The 20361-nt window shown below is 54.2% G+C and overlaps 1 protein-coding gene across 7 annotated transcripts in view; it reads left to right on the plus strand.

Annotated features, from left to right (window-relative positions):
• PIK3CD (phosphatidylinositol-4,5-bisphosphate 3-kinase catalytic subunit delta) overlaps positions 1 to 20361 on the plus strand; it is a 54904-nt gene that overhangs the window by 26755 nt on the left and 7788 nt on the right. For 5 of the 7 annotated variants that reach the window (XM_070404032.1, XM_070404031.1, XM_070404035.1 and 2 more), the window contains exons 3-10: positions 13145 to 13316; positions 16136 to 16364; positions 16463 to 16692; positions 17094 to 17273; positions 17672 to 17821; positions 18259 to 18348; positions 19474 to 19695; positions 20207 to 20303. In XM_070404032.1, the coding sequence (XP_070260133.1) occupies positions 13176 to 13316; positions 16136 to 16364; positions 16463 to 16692; positions 17094 to 17273; positions 17672 to 17821; positions 18259 to 18348; positions 19474 to 19695; positions 20207 to 20303 (1339 nt within the window). In that variant the 5' untranslated portion in view covers positions 13145 to 13175. Of the gene's footprint in view, positions 1 to 13144; positions 13317 to 16135; positions 16365 to 16462; positions 16693 to 17093; positions 17274 to 17304; positions 17318 to 17671; positions 17822 to 18258; positions 18349 to 19473; positions 19696 to 20206; positions 20304 to 20361 lie in introns of those variants that run through there. The other 2 variants (XM_070404036.1, XM_070404037.1) reach the window with 2 other exon arrangements.

The following is a 20361-nucleotide window of genomic DNA, read 5'->3' on the forward strand; positions in this document are numbered from 1 at the left end:
AAACAGTAATAAGCTATTGGATATGAAACTATGATAGCAGTAGTAAAACTTTCCATGGGATAGAGCTGGAAGATTGAAAAATAAATTCCTAGAAAAGATAAGAAAATGAGAGAATCAGCTTGGGAGGCCCAGTATCCATCCCATAGGACCTCAAGAAAACGCGGGGAGAGAAACGGAGCAGAGGGAGTTATCCAAGAAACTACAGGAGAAAATTCTGGAACTGAAGGAGTCCCCGCGTTAAGCGTCTCTGAGTCGTGCTCAGCACAATGAATAATAAAAGAAGCGGCACGTGAAGGAATGAGATGTGCCGCAGGACATCATTATGAGCTCTCAAAGCGCCAGAGATAGAGAAACGTTACAAAAAGCCAACAGACAAAAGCGGGCACGTAGAGGAGGTCAGAACAGGATGGCATTGGACTGGACACACGCAACGCGAGAAGCGGCAGCACAATAGAGCCACTCTTCCAAGCCTCCAGGGGAAATTCATTCCCAGCCCAGAACCCTGTAAGTGCCACCCCAAGCAAAATAATAAAGGTATTTTTTAGGCTCGAATTTTCACAAACTTAACACGCCCCTCCGCCCCCTTGGTGACTCTTTTCAAGGAAGATCCTGGAGGATGTGCTCCAGTCAGGTGAGAACGTAAACCAAGAAAGAGGAACAGGTAGCGCGGTGTGCAATTGTCCCTTGTTCCCATTCGGCGCCGCTGCCAAGCGGCCTTCTGTGTTTCAGCTGTTATCTTACCGGGTCTCGGGAGTGGCGAGAAAAAAGAGACACTCACCCCACCATGGGACCTGAGAACCGGTCCCTTCCAAGCCTCCCCCGTAGCCAGGACCTGTGGCCTGGGCTCCGCTGATGAGATGCACTGACGTCAGACTTGACACAAGAGAGGGATGACGGGTGGACGGTGTCCCTGCAGCAGTGACGGGCGACAAGGTCACGTTCTTGGCGCAGAAGCGGCAGGGGTGCAGACTGACACCTAGCACTCGGTGGCAGCGGCAGGCATTTCGGCGACAGACATTCAGTGCGGAGTTCGCACCGTGGGCCACAGTTAGATTTCTTGTCCGGCTGTCCGTTTTTCCCGGACTTGATAGTCGCCTCATCCTTTTGTTTGCTTTGTTTCCAATGTACGGATCACTCAGCCTTCCTCACACCCTCCAGCGGAACTGTGACCTCCTCCCAGGGCACCAGCCATCCTGATCCACCAGCTCCTCTCCTGCTTGGCTCACCAGGGAGCGGTGGCTTCTTTACTTGCAGCCAAGAGCCCAGGCGGGGAAGGGAGTGCCTGTGATGGTGCAGAGAAGTCCCGGCACCGCAGCCATGTGGCCGGTCTGGGAGCAAGCAGCCCGCTCAGAGCAGGGCCACCGAGGGCCCGGGAGGAGTAGCTCCAAGAAGGAGGGAGCTGGTGGCTCATCTGACATATTTGCTGCATTTTGAGGAGTTTTATAGCTCCTGTGGGAGAGTTTGGGGGGGAGCTACATAGCCGTACATAGAAAACAAAGAAAATGAAAAGTGAGGCAACTATCAACTACAGGAATAACAAAAAGGAGATAAAATCATAGCGTACCGAGCGGCCTGGCTTTGAACAACGTTTACATAGTAAGCGCTGATGTTTGACTAACGAAAAACGATCCCGTCACTATATTCGGAAGACGGACGAGAAGATGTGTGTGTGGGTACTTGTAGGGAAGCACAAACTTACCGTAAGGTAAGAAGTTCAAAGTTGAAAACCCAGAAATATCAGTGCAAACCTATTGTTTGGAAACATAGAGACAAATATCCAAAGAAACAACTGAAATTGGGAGTGGTACGTCTGCTTGTGGAGGTCAGGGGACTACTAATTTTTATTTATTTATTTTTTTCTGCAAGCATTTTAGTTTTAAGCAATTCTTTTTTTTTTTTAATCCTCACCCGAGGATATGCCCTTTACTGATCTTTAGAGACAGAAAAGGGGGAGAGAATGAGAAAGGGGGGGGGGAGAGAGAGAGAGAGAGAGAGAGAAGTCAATCGGTCACCTCCTGTATAAGCCAGGAATGGGAATCAAACCCCCAACCCAGGTATGTGCCCTGACCGGGAATTCAACCCACAGCCTTTTTGTATATGGGCTGATGCTCCAACCCATTGAGCCATCCAGCCAGGGCTAGTTATAAGTGATTTTAACAATCATCTGCTTGCATAACTTTCATAGATACTAACATTGAAAAGTCCTATTGTGACATCCACATGCACCCATAGTCCAGCAGTTTCCATTTTCTCGATGCTTCCTGCACTGTTTTGCCCACAGGCATGTTGCCAGTTGCCAGGATGGATGGGTGGGTGTGTGGTGTCATTCAGTGCCTGATGACCACGCCCACTCCTTTAAGTTAGCGAGTGATCGTTGACTTAGTCATTTCCCTATTACTTTAGACTTATCACTTTTACAAACAATACCACAATGAGTACCTTAGTGTGTGTAGTTTTTTTAGCCTTTGAATTGCTTCCTTAAGACAGTTCCTGAATTCCCCACACTTCCTGGCCTGAGACCATGGGTTTTCCTACTGACGTGGGTGTGCAGTGTCCGGGGATCCCCTGGCGTGCAGCCCCTCCCCGGTGGGCCTGGGACAGCCTCAGGGAGATAGTTGGGATAGAAATTTGCAGGTTGTGGTTCACATTTTCTGACAGCAGCAGGGGTCAGAAGTCTTCTTTTTTTTTTTTCCATATAGAACAAAATTTCCAGATCCACACCTCTCACTTTTGCTTTCCCCCATTGAAGATACTTTTTCCTTTTTAAGTATTCAAATTACAAGTTACTCTTCTTAATTTTATTTATTTATTTATTTTTAAAATATATTTTATTGATTTTTTACAGAGAGGAAGGGAGAGGGATAGAGAGTCAGAAACATCGATGAGAGAGAAACATCGATCAGCTGCCTCCTGCACACCTCCCACTGGGGATGTGCCCACAACCCAGGTACATGCCCTTGACCGGAATCGAACCTGGGACCCTTGAGTCCCCAGGCCGACGCTCTATCCACTGAGCCAAACCGGTTAGGGCTAATTTTTTTTTTTTTAAAGTTATTGCCCTGTTGAAAACTATGGCCTCTCCCTGGCCGGTTAGAGCATCGGTCCATGGACTGAAGAGTCCCGGGTTTGATTCTGGTCAAGGGCATATACCTGGGTTGCAGGCTCGATCCCCAACCCCTGGTCGGGCGCGTGTAGGAGGCAACCATTGGATGTGTCTCCCTCACATCGATGTTTCTCTCTCTCTCTCTCTCTCTCTCTCTCTTTCTCTCTCTCTCTCTCTCTCCCCCTCCCTTCCTCTCTCTCTAAAAATCAATGGAAAAAAATAACCCTCGGGTGAAGATTAACCAAAAAAAAAAAAAGAAGAAGAAGAAGAAAAGAAAACTGTGGCCTCAGGGAGACACATTTAAAATGAGGGCGGGTAGACATTTAAAAAGGAAGACAGACTAAAGCCCTGGCCAGGCAGCTCCATTGGCCAGTGTCATCCCCACCCGCCAAGGTTGCTGGTTCAATCCCCGGTCAAGACACTTACAAGAATCCACCAACGAATCCCTAAATAAGTGAAACAACCAAGTCAATCAAGTGAAACAACCAAGTCAATCTCTCTCTCTCTCTCTCAGAGCAATAAATAAGATAAATAAAGTTTAAAAAAGAAAAGGAAGAAGAAAATTTTAAAAATGACAGGGAGGCAGAAGTGGGCAGACAAGAAAAGTGGGCAGCTCGGCCTCAGCTTCCTTCCCAGGTGGACGCGGGGCTGCCGTCTGCGGGTGACCGCCCTCCGTCTCCTCCATCCTCACCCTGCCCTCCTCCGCTCCTTCCTCCTGTGGCAGGAGCTCAGCGCCGTCAGCCCTCAGACAAGCCCTGCCTTGGGACATCCTGCTTGCCTGGCCTTGGCTCCTGGGGGTTCCCTTCCCTTCTTTCCCTTTTGGACATGTCCCCACCCCAGCTGACCACCCGGACAGGGACAGAGCTTCGCCTTAGAGGGCAGCAGAGGCGCGGCCTGTGCTGGACAGCCTTGCCCGCCTCCCTCTTGCTGTGGCTGACGGCTTTGGTGGGGGCATCGTTCTGTCCTGAGGGCCACCGTGGCCACCAGGCAGGGAGGGAGCTGGGAGACGGGGCCTCCCCAGGGTTTCGTATTTTGGAAAAACAGCACATCTATCCTGAGACTACCTGTTGGGGGCCCTGGACCGTCCACTTTTCCTTCTGGTTGTAGCTCTAGTTCTTTGTCAAGAAGATTCCGAAGGACAGGAAAGTTCAAGGCCCAAGTGCCCGCCCCTCAGCCGAGGCAGAGGATGAGGCGTTTGGTGGCCTGGAGGGCCCAGCCCGTTCCCCATCCCATCCATCTAGCCCAGCGGTTCTCAACCTTCTGGCCCTTTAAATACAGTTCCTCATTGTTGTGACCCAACCATAAAATTATTTTCGTTGCTACTTCATAACTGTAATGTTGCTACTGTTATGAATCATAATGTAAATATCTGATATGCAGGATGTATTTTCATTGTTACAAATTGAACATAATTAAAGCATAGTGATTAATCACAAAAACAATATGTAATTATATATGTGTTTTCCGATGGTCTTAGGCGACCCCTGTGAAAGGGTCGTTTGACCCTCAAAGGGGTCGCGACCCACAGGTTGAGAACCACTGATCTAACCTGACCTGGGGCCCTGGGGCCGAATGCCTTTCCCACTTCTATTCTTGCCTCCCTCCCTCCCTTCCGCTGCCTCACAGCAGCCAAAGTGTCTTCAGTGTAAAGTGTAAATCCGGCCGTGTCATTCTCCTGCTGACACCAGTGACACCCTCTCCAGCCCCTCCCTTCCGCACCCCCCCCTCCCCCGCCCCCAGGCATTGGTGACAGGCCTGGACTTCTCACGCGGCTCCCCCTGCAGGCTCGCACCCTCCCCGCCAGTCAGCTCGCCTCCAGGCCTCGACTCCAGGGCCCAACCTGTTTCGTAGAGCTTTTCTGGATCCTTCCCCTCATTTGAGCCTCAGTTCCCACAGTCTCCCTCGAGGACCCATCCCGGACAAGAGACCCTCCCTGCAAGCTCGTTTTTATTCCATTTCGACGCTTTTACTCTCGGAAATCGGCCTGTCTCTCCACTGTCCTTTCCTTGTTTCGTTCCCCCTGTTAGACTAAACCCCCGTGAGAGCGGGTGGTGCTGCCACCACCCCCCCCACATCCCCTGGTGCTCAAATCAGTATTTGCTGAATGAATGAATGAATGAATGAGCAGGGCTTGGCCTTCTGGGGCAGAGAGAGGCCCTTCCGGCCTCTTTCCCGGGGCCTCCAGGAGGGTTTTCCTCTCAGCCAGAGCAGGGGCTGGTTTCTAGAAGCTTCTTCAAGGTGGATGTGCAGGAGCTGGCCGGGCAGTGGGTGCTCCGGGAAAAGACCTTCGACTCCGTTTCTGAGGCGCCCACTGGCATCTGGCTCCCACAGAAGTCGGGCGATAGGAAGAGTGTCCATTTCCTTCTCTGCGGAGACAGAACACTTGGTTAGAAGGACTTTTAAAAATATGTGTGTATATATATATATATGTATATATATATATATATTTTAATATATTTTATTGATTTTTTACAGAGAGGAAGGGAGAGAGATAGAGAGTTAGAAACATCGATGAGAGAGAAACATCGATCAGCTGCCTCCTGCTCACCCCACACTGGGGATCAGGCCCACTGGGAATGCATGTGCTCTGACCAGAATCGAACCTGGGACCCTTCAGTCCGAAGGCCGACGCTCTATCCACTGAGCCAAACCGGTTTTGGCTAAAAATATGTATATTTTTATTGATGTCAGAGAGGAAGGGAGAGGGAGAGAGAGATGGAAACGTCAATGATGGGAGAGAATCATTGATTGGCTGCCTCCTGCTCACCCCACACTGGGGATCAGGCCCACTGGGAATGCATGTGCTCTGACCAGAATCGGACCTGGGACCCTTCAGTCCACAGGCCGACGCTCTAGCCACTGAGCCACACCAGCGAGGGCTAGAAGGACTGTTGAGGCTGAGAAGGACCTGGAAGTAACCCCAGGTCAAGAGGCCCAGTGGGGACTCTCTTCGTGCAGGCAGCGCGGAAGGCTGGCCAGGGGGGCGGTGGGGGGCCCTGCCCCTCGTCACGGTGCCTGCTGGTCTTAGATCCTCCCAGCCGGTTGATGGTAGATACTTGGACGATGTGTCTAACCGCCTTCTAGGAGTTTCTGAGGCTCCTTCTCTTGGGCTTCTGGGGTTGTAACTTCAGCTCTGAAATCAGGCGTCGGGCAGAGGTTTTGTCTCGGGATTGACGAGCATCTCTCGCTGTAGACAGATTGGTGGGGACCATGTCAAACTCAAAGGCTAACACGGGCCAAACAAACACGGCATGCGGCTGTGGGCCACGAGTTTGACATGCTTGCTCCAAGGCACCTTCTGGAGGCCCATGATGGCCGAGGGCGCTCACGGAGGAGGATGTGTACTGCTCAGGGAAGTGGGGCACATTTCTCTTTTCCCCGCGGCCTGTCCCCTCGCACGCCTGCTGGCTGCAGCACCAAGCAGCCTGTCGCTGTACGCTGACAAAGGCTGGCAGGGGCTCCTGGTTGGAGCGGCAGCCACATTTGCGATGACTCAGGAGATGCCAGCTCAGAGCCCCAGGTCCCTGGAGTTTCAAAAGGAATGAAAGGCATTTCTTAGCAGGTCGGCCAGCCCAGGGGACTAGCAGATGGGCTGCAAGCCATTCCCAGCCTGGAGGGGGCGCCTGCGACGCTGGGCTCCTGCATCCGTGGCCTGCCCTCCTCCTTAGAAATAAATCCAGGCCGGGAGCTGCTGGCTGGGGAGGAGGGGGCACTTCTGTTGGAATATTTGGAGGGAGTCGCACGTTCTCAGCTGGAGAAGCCAGAGAAAGTGCGTCTCGCTGAGAACAGCTGGCCAGGGGATGGTGGGTCCTGGGACAGAGACCCGCAGCCGGGACCACCCTGCGGCCAGGCGGCTGTTTCTGTGCGTGGTGCTGGCCGGAAGTGAAAGGTGAAGGAAGGGAACTGAGCTCCTCCCTGTCCAGTTGTCTTTGATATTTTACTAACGGTTCAGATGTGGACAGACACACGCCTGCCTGAACAGTCTGGATGACTCAGGGTGGGTCATCTTTGCTGGATCCCGAGTGCCTTGAGGGTGGGCCTACCCCTTTCGGACCCTCTGTCTCTGTCTCATCTGTCCCCATGGCTCCACATCTGTGTGTCACCACTGCCCCCCGATTATAGCCCGTCACCCTAACGACCTCTCCCCTGAGCTCCAGCCTGGCCTCACCCTTTGGCTGTCTTCCCTGGGACGTTCAGTTAGCAGCTCAGATTCACTATGTCTGAGATGCAGCTCTTGCTGTTTTATTGCCCCCAAAACTTAGTTCTCCCTTACGCTTCCCCATCTTGGGAAATTTCCACCCCCCAGCCAATCTCCCAAGCCCGAACCTGGCTGTCATCCTCCCTCCTCCCTCACTGTCCCCCATCTGACCCACCCAGCTCCTAAGTGTATCTTTTTAAAAATATATATGTATTTTTTAAATTGATTTCAGAGAAGAAGGGAGAGGGAGATAGAAACATCAGTGATGAGAAAGAATCATTGATCGGCTGCCTCCTGCACGCCCCCTACTGGGGATCGAGCCTGCAACCCAGGCATGTGCCCTTGACCAGAATCAAAACCGGGACCCTTGGCTGATAGAAGTGAAAAGTGCAGGGATAGAGCCTGCTTCAAGCATGGCTGGATCCAGGAAATCAGAGGCTGTCCTTGGGCCCCCGCGTGGACTCTCCACCCTGAGCTCTGCTTTCCATGTTGGCCTCTCCTCAGGTTCCGTCCCTTAAGGGCAGCAGATGGTCACCAGCAGCTTTAGGTACATATTCTGTGTTTTTCTGCTACCCCAGGAGGAAGTCCCCAAAGAAATCCAGAGGTCAAAACCCATTGCATGGATTTGATAATCCCATGCACGTCCTGGAATCACTGTGAAGATGACGTGCAGTGATTGGCGGGCCTAAGTCTCATTCTGGCTTCCACTCCTCATGACCGGGGCCGGGGTGGGGTAGTGGTGGTGGTGGTGGTGGAAATTGGGGCTCCAATGGGCTGGGCCTGGGTCTCGGGCCAGGAGTGAAGTCAGCCCATCTGAACCCCTTGGACTGAGGATGTGTTGAGTCTGTGAAAAGTCCCCAGCTTTCAGATCAAGAAACCCCCCAAATTCCCAGCACCCAGACGCCCTTACTCCCCTGCCTCCCGGGGTAACTGCTCTCCCCTAGGGGTGAGCCCCATCTTCTCTGCCAACAGAGGGTAGTCTGCCCGTGCCTGCTCTCTGTGAGCACGTACTCCTCTGGGCCTGACTTCGTTCAGCCTCATGCTTGTGCGATGCATTTATATTGTGTGCGTTTGGAGACCATGCTCACTGCTCCGTCACATCCCGGGGGGAGCGGATACAGTTTATTTCTCCACTCCCTGCTGCTGCGCCTTCGGGCGCTTCCCAGGTCGGGGCTGTCAGGGAGAGCGCTGCTGCAGGCGCTCTCGGACTCACTCCGCTTCGGCTCGCAGGCTGGCCTTTCTGGCAGGTGCTTGCCCAGGAGTGGAACCGCTGGGTCCGAGGGCGTCGCGGATGCTGTCAGTTGGCCGAAGTGGCTGTGCCAGTGTGCACTCTCGGGCAGTTCTGCAGCCCCGGCCTCCGCTGGCGTCTGTGCCCCATGCCATCTGCAGAGCGGGCGTCGGCTTCAGACGGTTGGGCTCATCGGCAGCTGCACCCTGGGTCCTGGGTCCAGAGTCCCCACTTTGTCCTGCTCACGCCATCCCGAGTCTTCTCCTGGTAGGAATGAGGTTTTTATTGTTGTTTTGAATTCTCAACCAGTGATATGCTTTTTATTTATTTTAGAGAGAATAAAGCTGAGAGAGAGAGAGAGAGAGAGAGAATCATTGATGTGAGAGAGAAACATTGATCAGTTGCCTCCTGTACAGGCCCCAACCAGGGATCAAACCCGCAATCTAGGAATGTGCCCTGACTGGGAATCGAACCCATGACCTTTCGACACTCCAACGAACTGAGCCACCAGGCCAGGGCAGGAATGAGTTTTTACATCAGAGTACTTCCCTGCGTTCCCGCTGGGTGAGTGTAGTGGAAAGCTTCGTTTCCATGTGGGAAGAGGCAGGGGACTGGGGGTGCCTATGTCTCGGGGCCCCGTCCGTCCCTTTGGTCATAGCTTCAGGAATGAATGGCCAGAGGTGCGCCTGACTTCCCAAGCTCGGCCGAAGCCCATGGAGCATTGTAAGTGGTTCTCCAGCATTCCTGACGAGCCCCAGCATTTTGAATCAAAAGGAAAGCATGCCCTGGCCCGTGTGGCTCAGTGGTTGGGCATCGCCTCATGCACTGAAGGGTTGCCAGTTGGATTCCTGGTCAGGGAATATGCCCGGGCTTCAGGCTGCATCCCCAGTGGGGGCTTGTAGGGAGCTGTTGATTGATATTTCCCTCTCCCATCAATGTTCCTCTCTCCCTCTCCAAGAAATCAATAAAAAAAATTTTTTTTTTTTAGGTTCTTTTTTTTTATTGTTAAAAGTATTACAAAGGGTATTACATATGTGTCCTTTTTTTTCCCCCCCGCCCTTGACAGTCCCCTGGCCTCCCTTACCCCCCAGTGTCTTATGTCCATTGGTTATGCTTATATGCATGCATACAAGTCCTTTGGTTAATCTCTTACCCCCCTCCCTCCTGCCCCCCAACCCTCCCTGGCCTTCCCGCTGCAGTTTGACAATCAGTTTGAGGCAGCTTTGCCTCTATCTATTTTTGTTCACAAGTTTATAATGGTCTCTATTATCCATGAATGAGTGAGATCATGTGGTATTTTCCTTCATTGACTGGCTTATTTCACTTAGCATAATGCTCTCCAGCTCCATCCATGCTGTTGCAAATGGTAAGAGTTCCTTCTTTTTTACAGCAGCATAGTATTCCATTGTGTAGATGTACCACAGTTTTCTAATCCATTCATCTGCTGATGGGCACTTAGGCTGTTTCCAGATCTTAGCTATGGTGAATTGTGCTGCTATGAACATATGGGTGCATATATCCTGTCTGATTGGTGTTTCTGGTTTCTTGGGATATATTCCTAGAAGTGGGATCACAGGGTCAAATGGGAGTTCCATTTTTAGTTTTTTGAGGAAACTCCATACTGTCTTCCATAGTGGCTGCACCAGTCTGCATTCCCACCAGCAGTGTACGAGCGTTCCTTTTTCTCCACATCCTCTCCAGCACTTGTCGTTTGTTGATTTGTTGATGATAGCCAGTCTGTAGGTTCTTTCTTAAAAAAGAGAAAAGAAAGCCTTTGGCCTGGCCATTCTCAGAAAGGGGAACCCAGAGTAGGATGTGGTTTTACGATCAGAGGCCGGGGATCTCGGCAGGTTGTGTCATGGCAGTGGAGGGCGATGTGCACATTGAGCTGCTCAGGGCAGCTCTGCGTCCCACCGAAGGCAGGGCCTGGGCCCCCTGGCAGGGCCACCAGAATGTCTGTCTCCCACTAAACATTTCCTTTCAATTTTTTTTTTTTAAGAGAGAGTTGAAGGGAGGGAGAGAGACAGAGAGAGAAACATCGATGTGAGAGAGACACATCAATGGGTTGCCTCCCACATGTGCCCCAACCTGGGCCAGGGATGAGCCTGCAGCCGAGGTGCATGCCCTTGACCGGAATCGAACCCGGGATCCTTCAGTCCACAGGCTGATGCTCTATCCACTTGAGCCAAACCCACTAGGGTTCCTTTCAACGGTTTTTACAAGTCATTTAAATCTAAAAGGATGTGACTTTAGGTTAGGGAAGTATTCTTCTAAAGAATAAAAATCATAAAACAGAAAGGGAAAGGTTGAAAAATTGTCTGCATCCACATTAAGAAATACTTATCAAAAGAAAAAAACCCCTCTATAAACAAAATACAAAGGTGACTCGGAGATATTTCCAACTCATTTAATCAACAAAAGACTTCAATCTAGAGAAACTCCACAAGCTCATAAGAAAAGGACAAATAACTCCACAGACAATGGGCCCCGGTTATAAGCAGGCTCTTTGGAGAAGATAAACCTTTTATGGAAAGTCAGGGAGATGCAAATTATAATGACGGGAGCATCTGAGGCCTCTCGGGTTGGCAGGAGTGAGTAAGTTCGACAATACCGAGTGTCGGTGAGGGAGGAAAAGCGTGTTGCTCTTGCTAATGGACGCCACCTCTTCACTTTGGTGACGTTAATGACGGGGTTGTACCCGCCACAGGTGGGGCCTGTGACCGGGCAATGCCACTCGGCGTGTGTGCCCCGGGCTGCGCTGTCCAGTGTAGCCACCAGCCAGCCACGCTGAACTCTGAAAGAATGACTGAGGAAGGGGGTTTTTAAGCATTTTATTTAATTTTAATTGATTTAAATGTAAGAATCGGTACTTGAATTCCTTTATTTGAAAACTTTCTAAAGTATCTTTAGAACAATTTGAGTCTGTGAGCTGACTTTTTCACCTGCCAATTGTACGAAATCCACTTAGAAATGAATATTTCTTTTTTGTGTGTGTGTGAATCCTCACCCGAGGATATTTTTTCATTGGTTTTTAGGGAGAGTAGAAGAGAGAGGGAGGGACAGAGAGCAATGTCAATGTGAGAGAAACACGTCGATTGGTTGCCTCCTGCACGCACCCCGACCAGAGCCCTGGCTGGGGAGGAGCCTGCAACCAAGGTACGTGCCCTAGGCCAGAATCGAACCCGGGACCCTTCAGTCCGCAGGCCGACACTCTATCCACTGAGCCAAACCTGCCGGGCGAGATGAAGATTTCTGATGAAAATCTATTGTCTGAATTGTAGTGTGCACAGCAAGTATAGATTATACAACAGATTTCAAAATAAGAGGGGAAAAAAGTAAAATATCTGCTTAGTAATTTTTCTATCTTGATATCATCAACATGACCATATTTTGGATATACTGGATCAAGTAAAATGTATTACTAAATTTAATTTTATCTGTCTTTTAATTACTTTTTTAAATGTGGCTGCTGGTAACTTTGACATTACACATGTCTCTCGCTTTATATTTCTCTTGGACAATACTCATCGGGACTCTGACATGCACACAAGGAGATGCGAGCAAGAATATACATTGTAGCCACACACCCCCCCCCCCCCCCCCTCGGCTGTTGAGCGGTGACCTATGAACCAGGAGGTCATGGTTCGATTGCGGGTCAGGGCACATGCCCGGGTTGCAGGCTCAATCCCCAGTGTGGGGTGTGCAGGAAGCAGCCGATCAATGATTCTCTCTCACCATTGATATATCTATCTCTCTCTCTCTCTCCCACTCCCTTCCTCTCTGAAATCAATAAAAATATATCTTAAAAAAGAATAGAAAAAGAATATACATTGTCGCATTGCTTTTGTAATACCTAGAGTTGAAACAAACCTTGAGGTTCATCCACGAGAGAAGGGGTAAGTAACATGTGGTTTATTTACAAAGTGAAACACCACGAGAGTCAAAAAGCAAGAACTAGAGCTACATGTATCCGCAAAGTTTTAAAGCATGCAAGAATAGTAGGAATTGTTTGTGGATACATATTAGTATAATACAGGTCTAAAAACATCCACGGAAAAAAACAAAAACAAAAAAGCACACAAAAAAACATCCACGGACAGTATTAATAATCAATCAGGATGCAAGTGGTGGCAAGCTGACGCGTTGGGGGCACTCGGCGACCTTCACTGGAGCCTGTAGCGTTTCGTTCCCGGGGAGCGGGTGTGACTGAGTTGTTTCAACAGATTGTTCCCCGACCCAAAGCCAGTCTTAAGCCACTTGGCTTCGGGCTAGAGCGTTTCAGAGCCTAGCCTTGGGTGCCCGCCACTTCGCTCCTTTGCCAGTTCGTGGCCGCGGGATGCCTCCCCGCGTGTGATCCTGAGAAAAAGTGATTTGAAGCTGGTCTGTTGGTGTCTTGAACTTGGGCCACTGCTGAGAGGGACGTGGCCAGAGTGTCCGCTTGTGCTGAGAGGCAGCTCGGCCGCGCCGGTGGCCTGGGCCACCCCGGGCGGGGCGAGGCCCCGGCTCCGTCCTGAGCCTCCCGCGGCCAAAGGTCCTGAATCCTGTTTTCCGAAGGGCCCTTGCGAAGGCCTCCCCCGGCGCCTGCGGGCTCACCCTGCCTTCTCTTCCTTTTCAGGGCAGCTGGCGTCCGAGAAGTGAGGAACAGGATGCCCCCGGGGGTGGACTGCCCCATGGAATTCTGGGCCAACGAGGAGAACCAGAGCGTGGCGGTGGACTTCCTGCTGCCCACGGGGGTCTATCTGAACTTCCCCGTGTCCCGCAATGCCAACCTCAGCACCATCAAGAAGGTACCATCTTGACCTTATTTATTGGTTTTGTGTGTTCATCCTCACCCGAGGATATTTTTCCATTGATTTTTAGAGAGAGTGGAAGGGCGGGGGGAGAGAGGGAGAAACATGGATGTTTCACATTGACTAGTTGCCTCCTGAACATGTCCCAACTGGCGCCGGTATCCAGCCTGCTACCGAGGTATGTGTCCTTGACGGGAATCGAACCCAGGACCCTTCAGTCCAAGGGCCGAGGCTCTATCCACTGAGGCAGACCAGCTAGGGCTTGACCTTGAAACTAGTCCTTAGCGTTTGGAACTCGGAAAGACAGACACCCACACTCACACGCTCAATTTCTCAGGTTTAAGAGCCTCGGATAGGATTGTAAATGGTGTCAGTAACATCTAGGAATTGTTCAGAAACTTGCAGTTAGCGTCTGCCTAGCATTCCCAATTCAGCTGCCCCCTGCGTGGTGCCTGTGAGAGCTCAGGCTGTGTTCCCACCTGGCCCTTCATTCTCTTCACGACCTTGCTGGTGTTTCTGGAACCACGCTCCATCCACGGCCACGTAAGGGTTTTGCTGGTCTTTTGTCTTTAGGGCTGTGGTCCTAGTAACACATCTTTGAACATCATTTTTTGGGGGTTTTTGTTGAGTGATTCTCAGGGTAAATGACTGAGTCAGAACATTAGACATCTGGATGGTATTTGGTAGTGACTGGCTTGTCCCACTTACAAAGTGGGAAATGTAATGTGTCATGCTACAGGGCAAGACCTTAGCTCAGGATTCGAAATGCTATACTTGGGAGCAGAAAAAAAAAGAGAGAAGCAATGGTGCAATGGACTATCCTTGAGGTATTTTTTAAAAAAATATATATTTTATTGACTTTTTACAGAGAGGAAGGGAGAGGGATAGAGAGTTAGAAACATCGATGAGAGAGAAACATCGATCAGCTGCCTCCTGCACACTCCCTACTGGGTATGTGCCCGCAACCAAGGTACATGCCCTTGACCGGAATCGAACCTGGGACCCCTGAGTCCGCAGGCCGACACTCTATCCGCTGAGCCAAACCCGCCAGGGCTTGAGGTGTTTTTTTATGTTTTTTGTTTTTAATCTTCCCTTCCTGGGAGATTTCTTTAAATATAAAATTTCTTTTTTTCTATTTCAAAAGTAATATCACACCGTTGCTTCCTGTTCACCTGCAGCGTGTAGTCCTCGGGTGAGGAGTAACAAAAAATAAACAATAAACATACGAATTATATAGATCAGGATTTTGCAAACCACCAGGTTACTGGAAGACAGCCACACCCATCATTTACATATAGTTCGGGGATGCCTTCGCCTTACAAGGCAGAGTTGGTAGTTGCAGCAATTACTGTATGGCCGCCAGCAGCGCCTAGAATATTTACTGTCTGGCCTGTGGCATAAATAACCACATGAAGAAATGGCAGTGGAATTGGGGTGTAAGGTGAGACTGCTGGGACCCACGTGTTTTATGGTCACAGCGTTGGAATTTGAATTAACATGCATGTATCGCTCTGAAAGCAAAAAGTAAGATTAACCTTAAAGTAATATTTTCCTAAAGTTAACAAAATGAAAAAGATGTTACATTTTAACTCTGAAAGGATATAAAAGTTTTTAATCCGAATTTATCACAACAAACAATACTGTACTGTATATAAAAAAGAAACCAGGGCACAGCCAAAGGGTTATCATATGTTTATTATTTAGTTTTTGTTACTTCTCACCCGAGGATATTTTTCCCATTGATTTTTAGAGAGCATAGAAGAGAAAGTGGAAAGGAGGAAGGGGGGAGAGAGAGAGAGAGAGAAACATTAATTGTTGCCTCCTGCACCCGCCTGACCGGGGCCAGGGATGGGGATCGAACCTGCAACCCAGGTAGTGCCCTTGCCCGGGAATCGAACCTGTGACCCTTCGGTGCGTGGACCGATGCTCTACCCAGAGCACACCTGCCAAGGCGCTATGTTTATTGTCATTTTTATGAACGGGGTTTGAATTACATCTGACCTACAGTTTCCGTTTTCCCCTCTTAATGATGCCTCTTGGAGTGCTCTGTTGCCCAGGAACCCCTGGATTCTGGGTCCCGCCCCTGTGTGATCCCTTTGGGTTCATGGCCACAATTACTCATCCCTCATGGGGGGAAACTAAGGCTGGTCTCTCCTTTTTCGTCCTCCCGGGAGTCAGAGGTGAACACCTTTGTACTAAACCCTGACTGTGAGAAGGCTCCCCAGCAATCCCTGGGGACCCCTGGCCCGGAGGGCACACAGCCCACAAAGGGGTTCATGCTCCCCCCCACCCCAGTGCCTTATGCTTTCCTGAATTGTTTGCCAGCATTTACAAGTGGGGTGATGAGCCCCAGAACGATTAACTGGGGGTGCCTGGAGGTCATGTCCGGGGGATGTAAGAGCACCCGGAGGAACTGGGGGCGGGGACTCCTGGTGACCCCGTGGTCAGTGCTCCGGGGTCTGGAGAGGGTGGCGGTCTTGGGATCTTGCCATTGTCTTTTTATTTAATTTTCATTTTAAAATATATTTTTATTCATTTCAGAGAGGAAAGGAGGGAGAGAGAGAGAGAAACATCAATGATGAGAAAGAATCATTGATTGGCTGCCTCCTGCATGCTCCCTGCTGGGGATCGAGCCTGCAACCCGCACACATGCCCTGACCGGAAATCGAACCGTGACCTCCTGGTTCACAGGTCGACGCTGGCTGGGCGCCCTTGCCTTCTTGCAAGGGACACCCAGGCTGAGATCAGCCTCCACCCTGGGGCCCCGCCCGCCTCGGTCGGAGGGCTGACCCCTGACCGGTGACCGTCCCTCCCAGGCGCTGTGGCACCGAGCCCAGTATGAGCCGCTCTTCCACATGCTCAGCGACCCCGAGGCCTACGTGTTCACCTGCGTCAACCAGACTGCGGAGCAGCAGGAGCTGGAGGACGAGCAGCGGCGGCTGTGCGACATCCAGCCCTTCCTGCCCGTCCTGCGCCTGGTGGCCCGCGAGGGCGACCGGGTCAAGAAGCTCATCAACTCGCAGATCAGCCTCCTCATTGGCAAAGGTACCCGGGCCAGGGGGCCCCGTGCTGCCGGCTGCCTGCCCCCAGGGCCCGGCCCCCGACCCCTGACCCTGCTGACCCCGGGCTCCCTCCTGCCTCAGGCCTGCACGAGTTTGATTCTTTGCGGGACCCGGAGGTGAATGACTTTCGAGTCAAGATGCGCCAGTTCTGTGAGGAGGCGGCCGCCCGGCGGCAGCAGCTGGGCTGGGAGGCCTGGCTGCAGTACAGCTTCCCCCTGCAGCTGGAGCCCTCGGCGCGGACCTGGGGCGCCGGCACCCTGCGGGTCCCCAACCGGGCCCTCCTGGTCAACGTCAAGTTCGAGGGCAGTGAGGTGAGGGGTGGCCCCGCTGGTGCCGCATCCGGGCCGCTGTGTCCGTGGGGGACGCTGTCCCTGTGAGACTCCCCAGCCCCTCCCCAGGCCCCCAAATCCCCTCTCCTCTCTGTAGCGTCAGATACTGGGTATTTGTGGGGTATCCACGCATGCCCGGGGCTCGGCTGAACATCCCCCCAGGCAGTTTGACAAGACAGAACGGCCACATGGCCTTCGTCCTTGGTCTGTCCATTCGTTCAACACGTGTTTCCTGGTAGTTGGCCGTGTGCCTCCATCAGACCCTGCTCCGTGGAGCTCACATTTGAGGGGCGGGGAGGGCAGATCGGCAACCCCACTCCTGTGCCCCAGGGCCCTGTGGTCCCTTCGCAGGGCGGAGGGCTGACCCCTCCCCCTCCCCCTAGGAGAGCTTCACCTTCCAGGTGTCCACCAAGGACGTGCCCCTGGCGCTGATGGCCTGCGCCCTGCGGAAGAAGGCCACGGTGTTCCGGCAGCCCCTGGTGGAGCAGCCCGAGGACTACACGCTGCAGGTGAACGGGAAGCAGGAGTACCTGTACGGCAGCTACCCGCTCTGCCAGTTCCAGGTGAGCCGCGGCCTGGGCTCCTGGTCCCGCTCTGCCAGTTCCAGGTGAGCCGAGGCCTGGGCTCCTGGTCCCGCGCCTGGGCTCCTGGTCCCGCGTCTGGGCAGAGGCCGGGGCAGAGGCCTCGGGGGTGGGGGAGCTGGTTCTTGGGCCCTCTTTGAGCTGGATGAGCCAGGCCTTTGGGGGTCACAGCGAAAGTGTCCCCTTGCTGGGCTGACCCTCCCTGTGAACACAGGAAGGCTCTGTCTTCGGGAGGTGGGCGGGCGCAGGAAGAGGCTGCGGGAGAGGCTGGAAGGGCTGGGATGGGCAGTGGTTGGCGTGAGAAGGTCCCAGGTAGCCAGTTGTCCAGGGAGTGGCTAGAACTGCTCGCCGGCCGCTCACTCTGCCCCGTCCCGTCTCAGTACATCTGCAGCTGCCTGCACAGCGGGCTGACCCCCCACCTGACCATGGTCCACTCCTCCTCCATCCTCGCCATGCGGGACGAGCAGAGCAACCCGGCCCCCCAGGTCCAAAAATCGCGCACCAAGCCGCCCCCCATTCCCATGAAGAAGGTGAGCTGGGCCCGCCACTTGCTTTCCCCTTCCCTCCTTCCCCCCTCCCCCCTCCCCCCTTCCCCCCACAGGGTGTCCAGCCCTAGGCCTATCGGGCAGCACCCCTGGCTGGCAGAGGAGCCAGGGGCCCTCGTCTCATGCCCCTTGCTGGCCGGTGTTGAGTTGGGGCTTTGAGCTTGGGCAGCCAACAAGACCCTGTGCCGGGTGGTTCCCGGGGCAGCCTCCAGGCCTGGCTCCGGCCTGCCCTCCTCGAGCTGCCCCTGCTTCCTGCCCGGGAGGCAGAGCTCCGTGCCTGCAGAGCTCAGGGTGCTGGGCCCCTGGGCTGCCTACACGGCAGGTTTTCTGGTTAAGGATGGAGGTGGGATAGGTGCCTGGGCCCCCGCCATGGCCCCCGAGCCTCGGGACCCTCCTCTGAGGCCCTGCCTCCCCTCCCCCAGCCCTCCTCCGTGTCCCTGTGGGCCCTGGAGCAGCCCTTCTGGGTGGAGCTGATCCAGGGCAGCAAAGTGAACGCCGATGAGCGGATGAAGGTAGGGGGCTCCTGGGCTGCGGGGGGGGGGGGGGGGGGGGGGGGCGGGGGCGGAGCGGGTGTTTTTTGCACAAACAAGGTGGCTGTGGCCTGGAGGAGCGGCGGAGGAAGAGGGGGGGTCACATGAAAGCCACCTGACCACATTACCCAGCATCCCGGCCCAGGGTGGTTGTGAGCTGCTTCAAAACAGGAAGGGGGGAGGGGAGCAGCCGTGGCCAGAGGCCGATTCGGAGAAACTGGGCCCCGCGAGTTCTGGGTACTTGGCTTTGGTGGAGGCTGTGGGGCCAGGCCCAGCCCCGGGATGTGGAAACCGCAGCCGGGGAGGCGGCAGGCGTTGGAAGGGGAGCCGCTCCAGCTGGGCTGGGCCTTTTGGGGCTCCCAGGGCGGGGTGGGAGGGAGTGGGGTGTACAGCGCCCGCCTGGACCCTGGGGCCAGGCCGCCACACCAGCTCCTCGTCCTCCTCGTCCTCGGACAGCCTGCTGTGCAGGCTTTATTGTCCCATTTGCAGAATGTGGAGCCCGGGTCCCCAGAGGGTGGGTCTCCTCGGGGAGCACTTTTTGGGGTGATTTCATAAGCAGGCAGGCCTGGGTCCCCCTGGCGAAATCGTGGAGGTTGGATGCAGGCAGCTTTCTGCCACAGCAGAGCGGAGGAGGGAAGCGTTCACGAGGCATCCAAACCTTCCCCAGCCTCGGGGCTCCTTCCCCAGCCTCAGGGCTCCTTCCCCAGCCACAGGGGCTCCTTCCCCAGCCTCGGGGCTCCTTCCCCAGCCACAGGGCTCCTTCCCCAGCCACAGGGCTCCTTCCCCAGCCTCGGGGCTCCTTCCCCAGCCACAGGGGCTCCTGGGACTTAGCCGAGGAGGGAGCCCTCAGGTGTTAGAGCTCAAGGTCCCTGGAGTTCCCGAGTCCAGCTGGGGAAACTGAGGCCAGAGCAGGAAGCCGAGACCAGTCACTGGGAGCCGAGACCAGTCCCCCGTGCACAGCCCACGGCACCCTTCCCTTCACCCTCCCCCCACCCTCAGACCCATGAGGACATCTTGGGAGGAGGTTCTGGCCTGAGGTGGGTGGGAGAACCTGGATGGGGAGAGGGGCCGGGCCTCTGCCACCTGTCACCTCTCCCCACCTCCCAGCTGGTGGTGCAGGCCGGGCTCTTCCACGGCAATGAGACGCTGTGCAAGACGGTGTCCAGCTCGGAGGTGAGCGTGTGCTCGGAGCCCGTGTGGAAGCAGCGCCTGGAGTTCGACATCAACGTGTGCGACCTGCCCCGCATGGCCCGGCTCTGCTTCGCGCTGTACGCCGTCATCGAGAAGGCCAAGAAGGCTCGCTCCACCAAGAAGAAGTCCAAGAAGGCGGTGGGTGGGGCGGTTGGGAGGCCGGGCCGGCAGCAGAGAGCCCGCACCTTCCCTCGGGGGCCCCGTCCGTCCTGCACCCTGGAGTCACTCAGCCTGGGGACCCGCCTCCCCAGCCTCCCACCCGGGCCACTGCCCCTGGCGTGAGGGGTCTGGGTCCCGGGCTTGCTAGCAGGTGACTCGGAACATTGGCGGGGCCTCTGGTCCTGCGGGAACCTGGAGGCCCCTGCCCAGGAGGAAGGACACAGGGAGCGGGGGCCGAGTCAGCAGCGGCCAGGCCGGGGCGGTGGTTGGGCTCGTGAGTCACGGCCCCAGGAGGTGACCGGCCGCTGAGCCGTGCTGACTCCCCGCCGCTGAGCCGGGCCAGCTTTCTGGGGCTGACGTGGCGTGTTTAGGGGTTCCTCTGGCAGCTGGGAGTGGGGAGCAGAAGGGAGCCACTGACACAGGGAGTCTGAGTGCGGGGACCTGGCCGGCGAGGGAGGCCGCCTGGGCCTGAGCCGCCCCCTCCCTGCAGGACTGCCCCATCGCCTGGGCTAACCTCACCCTGTTCGACTACAAGGACCAGCTCAAGACCGGCGAGCGCTGCCTCTACATGTGGCCCTCGGTCCCAGGTTGGCCCCGGCCAGGCAGGGGGAGGCGTGTGTGGGGGTTGCCCCGAGGGGGGGTGTT

Source organism: Myotis yumanensis, unplaced genomic scaffold (assembly GCF_028538775.1).
Source record: "Myotis yumanensis isolate MYYU_CA2020_CCGP unplaced genomic scaffold, mMyoYum1.0.hap1 SCAF_2, whole genome shotgun sequence".
Taxonomy (NCBI): domain Eukaryota; kingdom Metazoa; phylum Chordata; class Mammalia; order Chiroptera; family Vespertilionidae; genus Myotis; species Myotis yumanensis.